General features: G+C 41.6%; 1 protein-coding gene across 1 annotated transcript in view; it reads right to left on the bottom strand.

The window, feature by feature from the left end:
* Window positions 1–19530, bottom strand: part of PCSK2 (proprotein convertase subtilisin/kexin type 2) — a 243590-nt gene that overhangs the window by 100803 nt on the left and 123257 nt on the right. Inside the window, exons 3-5 of the mRNA XM_006776113.2 lie at window positions 9468–9581; window positions 7062–7170; window positions 1200–1237 (exon numbers count right to left, since the gene is read on the bottom strand). Of these exons, the coding sequence (XP_006776176.1) occupies window positions 1200–1237; window positions 7062–7170; window positions 9468–9581 (261 nt within the window). The remainder of the gene's footprint in view (window positions 1–1199; window positions 1238–7061; window positions 7171–9467; window positions 9582–19530) is intronic.

Here is a 19530-nt window from a genome sequence, read left to right as displayed (position 1 = left end):
GCTCTGTTTCCTAATGCTCAATGCACTGAACACATGGAAAATCTCTGTTCTCTTTTTGCATTGTCAATACACACTTTCTAGGGCAGTGATGGCGAACTTTTTGAGCTCGGCGTGTCAGCATTTTGAAAAACCCTGACTTAACTCTGGCGCCGTGTCACATATAGAAATTTTTTGATATTTGCAACCATAGTAAAACAAAGACATATTTTTGATATTTATTTTATATATTTAAATGCCATTTAACAAAGAAAAATCAACCAAAAAAATGAGTTGGTGTGTCACCTCTGACACGGGTGTCATAGGTTCGCCATCACTGGTCTAGGGTGAATGACCCAGGATGTTGATCCCAAAACACTTCTTTTCTCTATTGAAGTTCATGTCCTCTTCAGTATGACCTCTTCAGCTACTAAAATAACATTCTGAATACTTAGCTCTGCAGCTTATAGAAGTATTGCTTAGTAATAGTTTAGATAATTTTAAGTGAACACACCAATGCTCGAATAGAGGCTCTCCTGGGGTTAATATAAAGGGAGCACTTATCTTTAAAGAGTTTGTAGGTTTCATCAGGGAAGTAGAGTGACTTGCTGGGTCAAAGTCAGAGCATGTGGTTTTAGTCCAACAGCATTTCCCATGCCTTTCTGTTAATATTTATTACCTGTCAAGGGAAACTAAATGCTCTACACAGTGCTGTGGGGCAAGTCAGTGTGCAGGGCTCATAAACACAGAAATAATAAAAAAATATGATGCTCTTGCTTTCATACAGCTATGGTTGTCATGCGAGTTGCTGCACTTTTTGGCATTTTGCCATCAGTTTCATCCAGCAAAAACCCAACAGGCTCATTTCCACCCTTCAATTCAATACTACTATCCTCAGCTAGAGTTGATTTTAAACCTCCCTCGTATTTGCCCCTCCCTGCACCTTTCAGACATCAAGTTTCCTGCTTTTCTTCTTAGAAAGCCACCAGTTTTTTCTGCTGCTAGGCTCCATACCCTGTCTGTTTGTCTTTGGCCTGAGCTGTGGGTTCGCCAAGATGGGCAGTTTTAGTGTGCATGCCTGTGCATGCATGGACGTGTTCACATGTGTGTGTTCCATGTGCATGCATGTATGTGTAAATGTGCATGTGTATGTTCCTAATAACAAGGGACACTAGAACACCTAAGGTGCACATGTTCTCCCACACAGGTCAGCTTGTACTTACGTAGTTCGAGGCCAGGTCTGGGTGGAGATAGTCAATCCCTGTGAAAAGACAATAGCACAGGAGTGAAAGGTTAATACCTGCCACTGTCCTCGGGAAAGCTGCTCTAGAAAGATCTTATGTGCTGCACCCAGGATACACTGTGCCTGAGGCCCCAGCCTTGTGTTTCGCTTCCTGAGTGAGGGTGGGTGGGTTGCACCGCCCAAGTGAAGAGACAGCTGCCACCAGATGCATTGGAGGAGGGAAGCCAATTAGAGCTCGGAGCCTCAGAATAACACTTCTGCCGTAAATGTCAGCAGAAAGGGGCTTAGTGTGTATAAGATTGATGGCTCATCAGGGCAGTGATGCAAGAGAGATTTGTGGAAATCCTGACATTTCTAAAGCAGCAACAGGCATTTTTTTTTAAATGAAACTGGCCTGGGGGAGGGAAAGCAATGGATTAGTAGAGGGTTCTCTGGCATAGAAGTAATAAGAGTAACATAGCTGGGCAAGAAAAGCGATTAGGTGAAGAGCAAATGGTCTCCTGCAATGTGTCCCAAGTGGGAGGTGATACTTGTCTTTCCAGAATGTGGCTTCCCTGGAAGCCGAGACTTCGAGTTGCCCTGCAGGGGTCCTGTGCTTTCTCCTGCATGTGGACTACCTTGTTGCCCAATAGTCATTCCAGTGGTAGAATTATGGTCCATGAGTTGCTAGCCTCCATCAGACTCGTGAGCCTCAGAAAGCACCCTGGAACTTCAAGGACAAATTGAAAAGTTTTCCTCCAGGTCTGAGAGCCATATAATCATTGCAGTTTCATTTCATCTGAGCATCTAGCCCTCCAGGAAACCAGCCAGGCTCCTGCACTACCTAGTATAATGGTTGTAAGTGTAGGTTTTGGAAGCAAAGATTCGAATTTGAATCCCAGCCACGCTGCCAACTGGCTGCATGACTTCAGGGAAAGCGCGTGGCTTCTATATGCTTGTTTTCTTCTTGATCTAGTGGAGGTGAGAACAGTGTGGTGTGCTTGTAATGGTGGCATTTAACAACTCTATTGGGTTGCAATATTTAAAAGCCAGAAGTATATTCAGCCTCTTGTATAGCTGTCATCTTTACTGCATACATACCAAAGTCAGGTCACAGCTACAGCTTTGTTCTGCAAAAAGGAACTTATATCAGGATATATATAGTTGACCCTTGAACAACAAGGTTTATAGGAGCCAACTTCCTGGGCAGTTGAAAATCTGCATATAACTTAAGTCGGTCCTCCACGTATGTGGATTCCCAACCACCAGTTGACCCTTGAAGAAAGCGAGTTTGAACTGTGCTGACCAATAGAAAAACCCACGTATAAGTGGACCCACACAGTCCAAGCCAACATTCTTCAAGGGTCAACTGTATTTGTAAAAAAAGTTTTCCTTTGTGTTTTTTTTTCTTGTTGCACAAGTCATTTCTGGTAAGTACTTTTTAGACTGGCAATCACTGTTCTCGGGAAAGCTGCTCTAACATGTTTCATATCTTGCTGATGATATTTTGACATCTGAAACAATTACTGTTATCATGCTGATTTCTATATCTTGGGAGAGTATAGCTGGTCACTTCCTGCCCAATATCATCATATCATGCTGATTTCTATATCTTGGGAGAGTATAACTGGTCACTTCCTGCCCAATATCATCCTCCTCCTCCTCCTCCTCCTCCTCCTCCTTCTCTTCCTCCTCCTCTTCCTCCTCCCCCTATTCCTCTCTCAAGGACTGCAGAGAGACAGGGGTTAGAAGCCTTAAAGACAAATATTTAAAAGTTTGCAGACCCATGTTCTGGACTCTAATTTAGAGATGGTAAGTTTAGGTTGTGTTGGGGATGAGCCTGAGCCATGGGACCAACAGATCCAGTACCATTTCAGGTTCAGACACTGTAATATTTGTGTGACTTTAGCTAAATAACAATCTCTTGGAACCTCAGTTTTTTCATCTTTAAAATGGAGATATTATTTACCTTAAAAAGCAATTTTCAGGATTAGAGCCAATTCATCAAAAGTGTTTAGCTTGTAGTAAGTAGATGCTTGATAAATTATATTTCTATCCTCATCATTAGTACCATTATCTAGCATATCGCTAGACGTATATGGATAATGCTGAAGAACAGAACATTTTAAAAAATCTACTGTCTTAGAACAGTGGTTCTCAACCTTCCTAATTCCGTGACCCTTTAATACAGTTCTCCATGTTGTGGTGAACCCCAACCATAAAATTATTTTTGTTGCTACTTCATAACTGTAATTTTGCTACTGTTATGAATCGTAATGTAAATATCTGATATGCAGGATGTATTTTCATTGTTACAAATTGAACATAGTTAAAGCATAGTGATTAATCACAAAAACAATATGTAATTATATATGTGTTTTCCGATGGTCTTAGGCGACCCCTGTGAAAGGGTCGTTCGACCCCCAAAGGGGTCGTGACCCACAGGTTGAGAACCGCTGTCTTAGAATGTTGTGTCGGAATTAAATTGTTGTATATATTTGCTTAAATTTGTTAAATTTTGTGAACTAATTGTTAGGCAAAAAATGTTGTAACATACAGGTAAGGTAAAAGAAAAATGACAAACACACAGATGCATACACAGAGAACATATTTTTCTAGCAGTGAGTCAAGTTTTAAAACATGACCCCATGTTCTGAGAGTGCAAGTTGTTTAGCAGGGGAATTTTTGGAGAAATAGTAGTCTCTTCTCTGTGAAGGGAAAATATTGAAGCAAAGAGGTAATCTGAGACCAGAAGGAAATTAGAATTAAAACAAGATAAATTTAGCCCAATTAAATAAAACATCTTTAATTAGGTTATGGGGAAGACCAGGTGTTAAGTTAGAACAGATACAGACTTTAGTCTGAGAAAGAAAGTATTATTTATAGAGTTGTGAAGGATGTCAGACACGATCCAGAAAAATAAAAATGAACTGAAGCAAGAAAATGATAACCTGGTAATTAAATAGTATTTTAAGAGTTTTGTATGTTTTATATTCAGGGAAATATACTGAATACATCTTCTAAATCAGCTTATTTTTTTCACGTCTTCTATTAGTAATATATTCAATCTTATTTTTCATGTATTTGTTTATTTTCAGCAATGGACTGATAGACCTTATGTAGGTCCTGGAAAAAAACAGACAGTTTGGACACTGAACCTGAGCTATGGCTCATGATCTGTGGGGGCACCTACGCATCAGCCAATTATAATGAACGTGGGGCACAGATTAAAAATATTTGGTTATATTTTTATTCATAAACCATTAGTATCTGCCACTAGTTTGAAGTCTAATCCACAATAGTCCAAATTCCCAGGAAGCTCCAGAGACTGCAGGGAATTAGCAAGGAGCTCCATGTACATCTTCCTAGTTAGAATGGTAATAGTTCAGTTGAGATTTATTACTGGTCCTAAGCCCAGTTACTTTCATTGTTCTAAGAAAGCTAGCCCTTGCACCATCCCTATGGACTGATATGCTGCTGAGGAGTAGACCTCCATGGATTAATTGTATTTTAAAGGTGGTGGCTCAGTATCACCGATCCCATACGGTATTCTACAGTATGACAAGGTCATCTCCTCCCTGATTTAGAGGTAAGACTATTCTTTCTTCTTTAGTCTGACTGGGCTGTGGTTGCTTCCGCAAATAAGTTATAAAAGCTATGACTTTCAAGGCTAAGTCAAAAAAGGCCAGGCATCTTCCACCCGTTTCCTTTGGACACTTGCTTACTCTTCAGGAAGCAGGCTGCCATGGGAGAATCCCATGTGTAGTCACTCTGACAGCTGAGCCCCAGCAGCAGCCAGCATCAACTATTAGCCATCTCGGATGTTCAGCTCAGTCAAGCCTTCTGATGACCACAGCCCAGCCAACATCTGCATGCCTGTTCTTGGGAACTCTGAGCCATCTGTAAAAATCCATCTACCTTGCTGGGGAGGCCACATGGAGTGGAGAGGCTGGGACTGCATGGAGCTGGAGGAAGCCTCCAGTTGCATCCAGTCCCAGCCGTCTTCTGACTCCACCTGCATGAGAGACCCCAGAAAGGCCAGCAGCAGAACTGTCCAGCTGAGCCTGGGCAATCCACAGAACTGTGAGAGAGAACAACATGGCGGTTATTTAAAGCCACTTAATTTTGGGGTGATTTGTTCTGCATTAGTAGGTGACCAAAACAATGAAGAAGCTAAGAGTTTTAATCAGGAGGCAGAGAATTTGCTTCTTCTTTTTTTTTTGGAATCCCAATAGCCACTGATCAGCAGAAGAAATAACACAAATCAAATTCTGTCAAAACTTTCTGAAGGACTTGGCCTTGCAAGCCAGGAGACATGGAGCAAAGGCTGGAGTCATCTTTGCTATCTTTGGAAGGGACGATGGACACTTAAGCGAGGGGTTTACAGTTAAAGAGTCCTGAAGCAGGCATCACAGGGCTGATGGAGGTTTCATAAGAGCAGTGTGCCTGTCTATTGTCACGGTGGTGCCACTTTTAGGGTGCTTTTCTGATACCCAACAGGGAGTCCACAGTAGATACGCTGTATGACATGGTCATTACAATATGTCCTAGGCAGGTTTTCCCCAAACCTAGGTGCCGCTTTCTCGTGGGTGAGCTGGCGTCAGCCGCTTTAGTTTCTAAACCAAAACATGAGGAAGGAAGAGACTGTCTCAGCTCCAGACACGGTGCCCAGACACTCTGGTGTAAAGCTCCTTTCTTCTTGTGAAAACCCTCGGCTGCCAGAGAAAGCTTTTACATCCACTTCAAAACGTGGCACACTTCAGAAAACAGGGAGGCATTGTTTTTATGTTGCTATTTAATGAGCCCACGCAAAGACAGCAGCAATTTTAATCACTCTGGCTACCCTTGTTTTTCCATCAATTCTGTTTCAAAGGCTTGCTTTAGAGAACATAGTGTTCTTTGAGGATCTTCAGAAGGGAGAGGCTCCCTCCGCTGTTTCATCTTTGTCTAGTCTTTATATGTAATTGGGCCAAAACTGCACAGTGGCACTTGTACTGGGAGACCCAGACAGCTAATGAAGACCCAGATAGTACATCCCCAATGAGATGACTACAGGGCGGAGATGCTCCAGGATCTTGGCAGAGCCAAGGACATGTGTCATTAGAAAAACAATTCACCCAACCTGTTGGCTTTCATATCAAAAACTATTGAAAATAAAGCTCTGTTAAATCTTTATCTGGCAGGTGTTTGGGATAGGATAATATGTTCTAGGGGTCATGCATCATAAAATGTTATCAAAGTCTGCTTTACAAGGGCTCCTTCTGAAAGTAACAATAAAGTAAAAAATTCTCCAAAGCCCAATCCTGCTGCTAAAAAGCTATTTCATGGATCTAGAGCCACACGTCTAATATAAATTTCTGTGATGATAAAAATGGAGTTTTTGGCTTGAATTTCAGCAGCTGCTAGATCCATGTAGCTATTGAGAACTTGAAATGAAGCTAGGAGTTGAATTTTTAATTTTATTTAGTGTCAATTAATTAAAGTTTAAATGTAAATTGCCACATATGACTAGTGGCTAATACAGTGGACAGTGTGGATCTAGAGAAATAGATGGTAAATATAAAGAGGTTTGGAAGATGTTTTAAGGTAAAGTATAAGCAATGGTTTAATAAGAAATTAAAGTTGCAGGATGATCAGATTTCATCAGTTTATTTAATTTATTAATTCAACAAATATTTGTTAAGGGTATCCTCAAATTTGAGGGCCATGGATTTGGAGGAAGGTCAAAATTTGGCCACAGTATAAATGGTTATCAGGCCCAACATCTGGCTATTCTGCCTCCAAAAGAAGGCCTCTCTTATATTCCAAAACACTGCAAAGACACACTGGCTTACAAATGCTGTAAAGGCATTGAAAAACTCACCATCATCCATAATTCCAATGGTAACACCTTTCCCTGTGTAGCCCAGCTCCCAGGCTTCTGCCACATTCAAATCAAGGCCAGGAGTGCCATCGGCTTGTCCAGTATTGATCTGGTACAGGAATTCCAAGCAGAGAATCTTATTAGTTTGGTGGAGTAAAGCACCTGTGTAAATGTTTGTTTTACATGCTCTGCAGCCGTCTGCTAGTCCAGGGCCAGCTCAGAGGCCACCTCTTCCCTGAACCAATACTTCTGGGCATCCCCCCCACCAACCTCTTCCAGCCTCCTTTAATTTTTTGATATGCACTGTTAACGCTTTATATTTTTTTTATAAGTATGCAAACACAGTTTCAATCCTCCCATCTTTTATGACCAGGTTGTGATCTTTAAACTCCGTAGAGCTGCCATTTCCAGAAACCCTCCTCAGTGTAGAATTAAGTGATTGCTTTTGTAGCCCTTGATTTATACCTCACATTTTGAATTTAGCACATATTGTTTGGGATTATTCTTACGTGAATATGATTTCCTTACTACATACAATACCCTTTACAAGAGGGAGATGATCTATTTACCTTTGTGATTTCAATACGACCACACCAATCTTGCTTTAAAAATATTTTTTAGCTGAATTAAAGATAGCTGGCTCAACTTTAGTGCATATTCTCCCCCTTAAAAAATCCAAAGATGAAATAAAGGAAAACAAAGGAAAAAAATCCCAAATAAATGTGCTCACTACCCTCTTTGCATGCATCTTTGTCCTGTGCAGATTTTCTCAAAGATGAGTCATAAAAAAATAGTGACATCAGAGTTTGTATTGGCAGAAACTCACAGTGACCAATTGGCCGTTACAGTGTTGCTAAAACATTGTGTGAATGTCATAATGCTCTTCATAAAAATGGCCACTGTTCTCCTCCAGGCATTTGTTAAGATTATACCTCTCCATTCCCTTGGAAGTGAGAATGACCATGTGACTGATTTTGGCCAATAGAATATGAGCTTATGTGTCATCTGTCACATCTATGTGGAAACTTTAAGAACCACTGTGCAATTTGCCCCTTCCTTTCCCTCATGTGCTCATGAAAGCAGGGATCAAGATGGAGTGGAGATGGAGTTTGATTTGCCTGAGTCCCTGATGGATTATGAAACATTGGCGGCATAGCATGAGTGAGAAACTCTGATTTTATTAAGCCACTGTGATTTGAGGGTTGTTATTGCAAGAAACATAGCCTATTCTGACTAATATAGTCATCCCTTTGTATTGAGGGGATGGTTACAGAACCCCAAAATACATGGATGCTCAAGTCCCTTACATAAAATGGTTTGGTATTTGCATATAACTTACGTTTTGCATATAGGTTACAGCCAGATATGCCTACACTTCATTTGTGTGGATTCAGCATAGTGCTCTGCATGTGGCAAATTAAAATTTTGCCTTTTGGAAATTTCTGGGATTATTTTTTAAATGTTTTCAACCCGCAGTTGGTTGAATTGTGGATGTGGAACCTGTGGATATGAAGGGCTGACTGTACACATAAGTTTATTTAGTTACCCAAATGGAATTTTTAGAATTCTATGCCCCAAAGCATAAGGGCATAAGGCATAGTCAAGTCCTAAAGCCCCAAGAGAGGGGTTTGTGGTGTATTCCTATAAAGTAGCAGTCCATGGGTCATAATTTATTTTCTCTTTTGCTCAACATCTTTTAATTTTAAATAAAACTTCACTCACATTGATAAATTAGTCACTCATTTCCCCTCTATATGCCCTGTAGTTTGGTTTGCTTGGAGGCTTTGAGCACTTTTTCAACATAACTCAATCCATCCAAATGGACGGACTCTTGGTGAGCCAGAAAATATTCACTACCAGACAGATGGGTTTCCCTGCCTTGAGTCCTGCATCAGTTAAGTACCATGGAACTGATTTCCTGCCATTATTTGAGGAAACACTGATAGATGCTACTTCTGCTACTTTAGTTTTCGAGGTCTCTTGCTTTTCTCTTGTGTAGTCACCTGATTCTTGTCTTCTGTCTGTGGTTTCATCATGTCCTACTGTTACTCTGACGGTTGAGACCCCACATAACTCTTCCCAGACCTTTGAGTTGACCTTTACATGTTTTTGCATCTTCATTTATACATACACTGGGGCACTTTTCAGAGTCTGGGAGAATCTGGTCTGCTTTGGGCAGTTGCTTTGACCCTAGGAGGCCATGGCTACTTAGCAGTTCAGAAGAAAGCAGATTAAGGAATGAGATGCTTGGGTGGTGCTAGAAAATCAATACGGATCAGAGGGGACAGGGCAGTTCACGGAGTCGGATGCTGGCTAATGTCCCAAAGGATAATGAGGAAATGGAAATGCATTTTGTATCCGAAGTCTCAAAATGAGAAATGTTAGGAACAATACAGGGACACTTACCAGATACCATTGCTTTGTAAAGAGAGGATCATTCATGTTGATATCGATCTCATTGATATCTCTATACCCTCGCTTTTTCCGTTGGAATCCTTCTTGTTGCAAGGCCATCTTTACCTGGAATGACAATACCGGCACATTACCTATCAACCTAAACATTCCTCTTTTGAAATTTATTTCCACGAATTCAAGCTCCATTTGTATCTGAAGTGTTTTTTTTTCCTCACCCGAAGCTAAGCTCATCTCATATACACTCTCACTTTCTGATTATTTTCCAAGGGCATCTACTTCTGCTTGCAGTGAGCAAACAGGCTCGGTGATGGCTCAAATGAGTTTCCCTAAATAAGAATTAGATGGAAAAAGCATTCTCAAGGAAGGTAAGGTGGTAGGGCCATTAGGAGAAAGAAAACAAAGCAAAGGAACACTTCTATGAAGGAAAAGAGAGTGATATGGATTCAGGGAGGGAGAGAGTGAAACCTCATTGATCATTTTTTCTGAAGGGCTTCTCAGCCTTTCCATTTGTTGATAGTACTGTGCTATCACATTTGGGAATCAGCCCCAAACAGAAACAAACAAACAAACAAACAGAGACCTGTGTGGAGAGCCAGTAAGCCCATAGCGAAGCCGGAGAAGGTAAGCGAGGGACCTTTGAAGAGAAACTGATGGATGGTGCTGCTGCCCTTGCAATGACAACACTTCGGTTTTGGACAGTAAAACAGAACCCCAAGCCCTTGGATGGAAATGAAGCTCAGGAGCCGAAATAGTTCAAACAGGCTCCTGGCAACAGTCAGGCTCTGTCTCAATCAGGAAACGTTCACTTGGGCAAAAACTAGCCTATCACCCAATAGCTGTGGCCAGTCTCTGAACGTCTACACCCTCACAGACTATGCAAATGTATAAAAAAATGTGTGCTGGAAACTTATTATTTATTTAAGTTATATTTTTCTGCCTGACATTTATTTCTCCTTTTACCAAATTTCCCCAGTATATTAGGGGATATATATATATATATATAAAAAATATATATATATATAAAATCACTTTATTTCTCTTAATGGTCCTACTACCTTATCCACCTTTTCAGTAAAAAGGTATGTGTGTGTAGGAAAAAACACAGTACTATCCGCTGTTTCAGTCATCTACTGGGGATCTTGGAACGTGGATAAATGAGGGCTATTGTATTTGCTTTCATAGTATTAAAAGCCATCACCGAGTCCACTAGGTTCTGTGTTAGTCGGAGTGAAATTTGAAGCACCTGCCTGCTTTTTTTTTTCTGAAGCTCTCCTTGCCACAGAGGTGCTCAGTGGGTATCTCTCTTCTAGGATCTGAATCCCACAGGCCCGCCCTGGGGCTCCCTCAGGATTGATCCTTCAGCTTCTCATAGGTTGTAAGCTCCCAAACTTTTCCAACAAATTCTCTTTTGCGTTAGTGATACAGAATCTATTCCAGTTGCTTGCAATCAAGAACTCTGATATGTGACAAGAGAGTCCAAGTCAAGAGTGGTGGTGGGCAGGGAAGAATGAAGAGATTGAAGATGTGGCCCAAACCCTTGTCTTCTTGCTTCCCTGGAATGTGGAAGAATGCTGTGGGGGAGCAGCTCCTCACTTCCCCATCTACACACTCACACAGAAGGCTTGGGGCTCATTTGCCAGGAAAAACTCTTAATTCTATCCAAAATGCTATCCATATAGGAAAGAAGTGGTAGGTATAGCAAGAGTAATTGACCGGGGACCCCAGCTGCTACACTCTGAAATCTAGCATTTGCTCTGTGAGTTCTTTGGAGGTATTGCAGCAAGAGACATTCACTGGGGTGTAGTTTCTGTAAAAATCCCCCAAAGAAGTAGCAATATCATTGAAAAAAAGAAATAGTTATATTTTTAAAAAATACATTTTTTATTGATTTCAGAAAGGAAGGGAGAGGGACAGAAGGATAGAAACTTCAATGATGAGAGAGAATCATTGATTGGCTGCCTCCTGCACATCCCACACTAGGGATGGAGCCTGCAACCCAGACATGTGGCCTGACTGGGAATCAAACCATGACTTCCTGGTTCATAGGTCAATGCTTAACCAGTGAGCCATGCTGCCGGGGCTAGATGGATATTTTTATAATGGCAAAATTTGGACACAACTAGTGCCCATCAGATGATTCCAATTTAAATATATATGCATATACAGGGTGTCCCAAAAAATGTATACACACTTTAGCAGCTGATAACTTAATTTTGAAAATGATATGTATTTTAATAAACAATGCCTTTATAATTACTCAAAATGTTTGTATACATTTTTGGGGACACCTTAAATATGTTTATATGAAGCAGATGCCAAGATGAGATTAAACATGCAAGAAGTTCATTAGGAGAGAAAATGCAAGAAACCGTGTTGCAAGTGTGGCCCCATAGAGAAGAGAGCGTACAAAGTTGAGCAAAAGAGTCCTTGACTGCCTCGTAGTCTAAAGAAGGTTTGGCAAAGCTGTTGGGGATCCAAAGTCGGCTGTCAGAGGGCCCCTGTGTCCCCCAAGGGTAGGTCTACCTCAGTACTCCTGTCGAGCTCAGTCACTGACTGGAGCAGCCCTGGCCAGCGTGGCCTGTTGCCAACGCGTTAATAGATTTCAGAGTGCAGCTGCTAGGGTCCCTGGTCACTTACTCTTTCTGTCATCAGGGACCTGTCAGCATGCTCTCACAGCTGCCACAGAATATATCCATGCATTTATATATGTGTTTCTGTGCTTGTGTGTAAGCATTAATGTAGAACATTTAAAATGTCCAAGTCAATGTAGTTTTCAACCTGGAAAGAACCAGACACACCCTCATAAAACCTTTTTAATACTATGAAAGCAAATACAATAGCCCTCCTTTATCCACATTCCAAGATCCCCAGTAGATGACTGAAACAGCGGATAGTACTGTGTTTTTTCCTACACACACATACCTTTTTTTCTTAAAAGAAGCACTTTAGGGTTTCTCTTTGGCATATCTGAATTGCCAGCATTATTTGTGCTTCAGGGCCATTATTAAGTAAAATAGGGGTTATTTGAACACAAGCACTTCGATACCTCCATAGTGGATCCGATAATGAAAAAGACTAGTAAGTAACTGAGGGGGTGAGGGAGAGCATACATAGTGTGGACACACTGGACAAAGGGATGATTCTCATCCTGGGTTGGTTGAAGCAGGACAGCGTGAGAATTCAATATACGCACAAAGGCACATAATTTAAATAGAATGAATTGTTTTTTTCCATTTAATATTTTCTGACTAAGGTTGACCACCAGTAATTTAAACCACGGAAAGCAAAACCAAGGATAAGGGCAGAACCTATATTCAAATAAGAGTGCCACGTTAACTTGGGAAGGAAGGAGCCTGGGTTCGGCCATCTCATCTTCCCCTTTTGGTCCCACAGCCTGGCTTTTATCTGCTCTCCTCACTAAAGGAGGCGGTTACTGGCCTGCCCCGAGGGCATCTGGTTACAGGGGATTGATTCATCGTCAGGAATGACTTCATTGAGCAGCTTCCCTTTGCTGGGATTTTTGCTGGGCAGACTACCTACCATGTGGATGTTTGAACGCTCTCATCGGTAGGTTGTTTCCCAGCAGCATAAACACAGGAGGACACATCAGATTTTATCTTTTTAAATAGGCAATAGCAGCGAAAGCTGAAGCTATGTTACTCCCAAGTCAATTAGACCAAGTACATCCAAATGACAAGACTGTTTAAATCCATTTCCATAAGATTAATTTTCAATTTCATAAATTAGGTTTTAATGGAGACCAGTGATGCTTTGGAATGTGACCCTCTGATGCCACCCTCTTTGCAACTCGGGAGCATCAGAGCAGGACTCCGTTGTCTGAAATTATGCATTGCGTGCTACTAAACATTAGGCCTCAGAAGACTGCAGAGGGCTTTATCTTCATGACCTCAATGAAAAACACAGCTACAATTTCAAGAGAGATGAACACCTTTAAGACATATTTTTACTTATTACACTTAAATAACTGGAAAACAATTCTATCCCCCCTGCCACAACAGTACCATGTAATACCATCAATTGCTTTTATTTTTCTGGGTTCTTTTCCAATCTGAATTTGCATTCAAATCTAATTTTTATGTAACAGTAATCATATTATAGATAAAATTGTGCACCTTCTTCACTAAGTATCCAACCGTAGGAATTTTAATGTGCTGTTATATAGCTCTCATATTTTAATTTTAATGGCTATCTAAATATTCTATAGAGTTAAGTACTGTAATTTACCCAACAATTTCCCTCCTATTGGTCATTTGGATTTTTTTATTATCATAAGTAAAATTGCCAGGAGCAAAAAGATGAGGTTATAAACTACTTTTAAAGACCTCTGGGGAAGAATTCTGTGTTATAATTCTATTTGTGAGAAAGCCCTAAATGTCAGAGAAGTATTTCCTAGTGTCTACGTTCCTTCCTCACATTATAACTAAAAGGCTGGTTTTATTCTCTCTTCCTCCTCCTCCTAATTATAGTCTTTCACACAGGATACCTTTCATTGCCACTCAGATATGGTCCCAATGACATGCATGGGACTTAATTATAGCTTCTTACCTTCTCAAAAAATAATGTACAGCTAGCATTGGTATTTCATTTTAGAATACTTCCCTAAGTTGGTCCATAGACCTCAATATTTACACAAATAAAAAATATAAGAAAGCAAGCGTGTTTTGTTACTGGGTATTATTTTATTAAAAATGAACAGGTGGATATTTTAAACCTGAATTTGACACATGTGCACCGCACAAATTTTACCTGAGCAGCTCCCCTATGCCCTCCTCCTCTACTCCTCTCCTCAATTAAGAATTCTTTAGTTGTCTGAAAAATGTTTCTGTGCATCTACGAGCAGGTTCGATCTCTGGGCATTAGCATACTATTTTAAAAGTTACATTAACATTTAATCTTGTCAACAAAACTGTGGCGTTGAGAAAACAGAGGTTCCGAGGCCATTGTCCAACAGTTGCAAGCATGGTGGAGTCATCCAGATTCATCACTTCTAAATGCTATGAACTCTTCACTAAGGCACATTGCCTCTTCCTAAGGTACGGGACACAGTCAACCTTCCAGTATCCGGAGGGCTGAATGGTGGATCAGTGTGGATAGGAATTTGTTCATAGTTTTTTTTTAAACTATAGTCTGGCCCTTCAACGGTCTGAGGGACAGTGAACTGGCCCCCTGTTTAAAAAGTTTGAGGACCCCTGCTAAGAGCAGGTACTGGGTTGCTTTTTCCCTGGGCAGATGATTAAACAGCTGCTAATTAGCATTAACTGTGCTGAGCAGGGGAGGGGTGAGAAAAGGGAACAATAGGAAAACCTGTCTCAAAGGGTGTGGGGCACTGCTTGGCTTGAAGTGAGCACAGGAAAAGGAACATAAAACACAAAACTACATGTTGCTGAAAATACTGAAGGTTATGAATCCACAGTGTGATTGATTGTCATACTATTCTCTTCTATACTAAGAATTATTTTATTTACCAGTGTTATAAGTTGACTTGTATCTCCCTAAAAGTCCTAGCCTGCTCACCTGCAAAGTGGGGATGAGACATAATAATGGCTAACATATATTGAGGGCTGACTGAACCAACCCCATCTATACTTTGATCTTGGTCTTCTAGACTCCAGAATTGTGAGATATATATTTCTGTTTAAGCCACTGACTTGTGGTACTGGGTTATGGCAGTCCCAGCAAACGCATACAACACTCCAGTAATCTGGTTGCACATCTGCATACTTCACTATTGTTCCATGTTGCTTCTCTGCTGCTACTTCATGGAACAGGGTTTTGGTGAGCATCAAATAAGATAATGCATGTAATGCATGACACCTGGCTCATAGCACATACCCAATATATGCCTACCATTGCTACTATAAGCATTGCCAGTGTTATAATTTTTGAGGTTGGCGGAAAGGCAATGGGGTGGTGCCTCTCCTTGTCCCATCCCACCTCAAGCCAGGTATGTCTTATTCCAAAGCAGGCCAGGGTGCCTTTGCTCCCTTCTTCTTGCTCTTAGCTAACTTCAGACAAATCAAAGTAAACATGTAAAAAGAAACCAGCTGGAGTCCTTCCCATGTGTGTCCTGAAGGCAGAACACCCACCTCTCCAAGGCAGTGTGTTATACCTGCGTTTGAACTGATGAGCTGCACACAGCTTATGAAACAAGGAACCCAGAAAAAGCCATTGCTGGTGGTGACATGAAAGATGATGGAGGAAGGAGACCACACCTAAGCTCAGATGTTCTAGTTCATCTGCTTTGCTACCAACTGCTGGCCTTGGTTATCAAGATGCAAACAGGGATCTAGAAAGGAGAGAGGTATAAGGGGACATGACCCAGGGAGGTCAATTGCTGGGAGGGAGAGGGAAGGGAGGAAACAGGCAGCAAACAGTGGGGGAATCTGGCTACTTAATTTCCCCCTTGAGCAGGCAGGGTGACTTTTTGGAAAGCCCAATTATAGGCAAATCACAGGGCTTAACTTTTCAAAGAACAGGGAGTTAAGCCACACTCATGGCTGAATGCACCGTATTGATTGTTCTCATTTAGAGAGGTTTGCCCATCTTGCAAGAATGAAGACGATCAATTGAGGAGAGAGGATATGGCTGCGTGCCTCCGGCCACAGTTCCAGTCACTGCATCTCAGTGACAAGATATTAACAAATTGCTATCTATCAACTAGAGCCCTGTGTACAAGATATACCGGGATAAGCCAATGTAATTAGGGAGGGATCGAAAGATGTTTTTAGTGGAGAATAGCACAGAGGCAACTGATCAGAGCGCCTTTAGCAGGTCCAATGCCAGCTCCCAGGTTTGCTAGCACATGTGCATCTTACTTGGGGGTGCACTTCAGCATGATTTCAATGTTGCTCTTGTTTCCGGGATGGTGGGGAATGTCATGAGTTGGATTTAGGGGATTATATTAAGGAATAGGATAATAAAAGATGGTAGGTGCTATGCTGGATGTGGAGGCAGAGATGGCTAGACTGGGGTATGCTTGAGAGGACAATTTTCCAGAGATGCCAGGTACCCTGAATGCTGTCTTGGCCAAAACGACATGATCCTCTCAATGAGGTTCTCCTGAGAGGTGAGTGTGGCAAAGAAGCAAAGCAAAGCTAAACCACCTTAATATACTCATATATTACTAGCTTTGGCCTTGGACACAATATAGCCAAAGAGTGCCGGCCTGGGCCACGTGGACAGCTCTGTTTTCTATCGCAGGTGGGCAGAAGGAGCTCAGTCTAACACAGAAGGTTCCTGAGTGGACAGATGGGAGGAGGAGCAGGAAGATGAGGGGGTAAAGGGGAACAGTGAGGCAAAGGCGCTGCCCCAGCTTCTGCTGCTCAAGTGTGTGTGTGGGAAAAAGAGGGGATGGGTGGAAAGTGTGGATGATTTAATCCAAAGTCATGACTCGACCAAGTGCCAAAGATCATACCTTAAACGCAGTGTGCTGTGCGAACAAGGTTTGGAATCAGAAAGGAATGGGATCAGGTCCTGGGTTGGTTTCTATGTTATTTGTGTGTGTTCTGGGGAAGGTTCCTCAAGTTCTCTGAACTATGTTTTTTGTTGTTGTTGCTGTTGTTTTCATCTAGAGCAGGAATTGGCAAATTGATCCCACTGCCTGTTTTTTATAGAAGTTTGTTGAATACAGCTGTACCTGTTTGTTTGCACCCTGCCTCTGGCTGTTTTCACGGCACAATGGCAGACTTGAGTAGTTGTAACAGAGACCACGTGGCTCACAAAGCCTAAAGTATTTGCTCTCTGGCCCTTCACAGAAATAGTTTGTCTACGCCTCTATGTATAGCATGGAGATGGTGGGATTGTTGACCGTATAGGCCTAATAGTGAGGATCATGTGAAATAATCTTTTCTATAAATGTTACTGTCTAAAATTATGATGTATAATATGTCTATGGAATCCATTTCCTCTATGAGGGTGGAAGCAGGGGCAGGATTTTGATTAGTGGTGCAAATGATTTGATTTGAGGGGCACAAAGAAAGCTGCCAGTGACCCAAACCACCTCCTCCCCTTCCCCCCGCCCCCTTGGGTACATGCACACTGACTGAATTCCAGCCATCAAGAGTTAAGTTTTCATCGGAAGCCTTCATTATCTAAGTTGATTATGTCTCTATTTAAAAAGATTAGGAAAACAAGTCCTCTGGGAAAGGCAACACATCCAGGTGTTATCACTTTCCAATGTGCGTGTGTGGACTCATTAATGAGATTGCTCTTCTCACTGATGCTGGTTGAGATTGGTGGAAGGAAGGAATGAAAATTTCTGGAAAAGGTAATTTGGAGACTCTTGGGCAGTGTCTTGCAAGCCGGGGAGAAGAGCTACTGAAAGCAACAACAAGGGATGCAAGGCTTAGACTTGGGTGCCACTAGAAGAGGAGGATTGAGAGCCAGGGCGTGAGAGGGCACGCTGAAAAACCTCCCAAAGGTGTTTGTTTCTAAACACATTCTTTCTGCACAGCATGTCTACAGTGTGAAGGAAACACGCATCACTTATTGCTACCACAAAGGTTGTAGTATTGTTTCTGTATACGTTTTCTGTGGGGGAGCGTACCAAAAAGCTGCCTGCTACAGAGCACAAATGAATTCTTGAAAATCCACAACCTCCTTTTCTTAAAGTCACATCTGAAGAAGTTTTAATTTTTGGATTCAGACAACAGAGTTAAAGAAGAGAGAAGATTCAATTCCCCAGTTCTTTTTTTCCCAAAGGGCATCTATTTTTAATCTTCCACAAAGGTTCGCCCCTTTGTCAACAGCAATGCCTTGGCAATTCTTTTCTACTATTTCATTAGTTGCCAGTGGAACAATTCCAGGTTGACAAGGTGGAAAAGAAAATGTGTGTTGACATTGCAATTGGCATATGTCAGAATATTTGGGGGCTGGTAACTGTGCATCCCCCTCACCAAGCAGCTGGAGAGTAATTCATATGTCAAGCTAAGCAGCCCACGGATGACAAAACATAAACAAGGAATAAAGGTCAGAGTGATTGATTCATAACATACATCTACTTATTCATGGAACACCCAGTGATGGGGCATTAATTAGCCCACCAGGGTGATGCAGAACAAATGAAGAAAGTAATGGATCGACTTTGCAGTAGTGCTCCTGGAAGGTATAGAGCCAGCCACATGCTCAGATTTGCCCCCTGAGAAATGCCAGCAGAAAATAGCTTTCATTCTGAAGTGTCTTTGTTTTCTGTGGCTACTGTCACAAATGACCAAGACTTCATGGCTTCAAACACATCACCATTTTTGGTGTCTCCAAAATGGGTTGTTTAAACCACACAGTCAGGACTTGACTCATTAGCCATTCAGCACCAGACCATCTGACATTTCCTGAGATTTGGTTTTGTGTGTGCCATTAAGCTGTAGTTTTCTTGGGGAAAAAAAAAAACCAAGTGTAAAACTGTATTTTATCCTACCTTCAGAGAAAAAAGAACTTCTGGCATGTCCATATTCCAGTTTTGCATTTGTGGAACAGTGGGCATATGAAGGCACTGTTACCACCTCCACCACCACCTCTTATACATGGGACAGCCTGCTATCATTCCCTGACAGAGCCTGATTTCCATTCACTCCCTGTCCCCCCAAACCCCGCCCCTTCTAGGCACGAATTGGATCATCCTATAGTTAGAAAGCAAAGAAAGTCAGCAGGTTGCCCAGGCAGGTTTCGACAGCATTATTTTTTCCAATTAAATTTTACTGGGGTGACATTAGTCAACATGAACATTTAGGTTTCCTGTGTGGATTACTAAGTTACAAAATCTGTATATAGGACCATGGGCCCACCACCCAAAGTCAAATCTTCTCCTGTCTCCTCATATTAGGACCCCTTTCTTCCCCCACCCCCTCCCTCTGGCAACCACCACACTGCTGTTTGTATACATAAGTTTCAGTTTTATATTCCACACATGAGTCAAATGATATAGTTCTTAGCTTTTTCTGTCTGACTTATTTTACTTCGCATAATGTTCTCAAGATCCATCCACGTTGTTGTAAATGATGCTATTTCATCCTTTCTTATGTCCGTGTAGCACTCTACT

The sequence above is a fragment of the Myotis davidii genome, unplaced genomic scaffold (assembly GCF_000327345.1).
Source record: "Myotis davidii unplaced genomic scaffold, ASM32734v1 scaffold608, whole genome shotgun sequence".
NCBI classification, from domain to species: Eukaryota; Metazoa; Chordata; class Mammalia; order Chiroptera; family Vespertilionidae; genus Myotis; species Myotis davidii.
The sequence above is the reverse complement of the archived record's forward strand: the minus strand, read 5'-3'. Positions and strand labels throughout refer to the sequence as shown.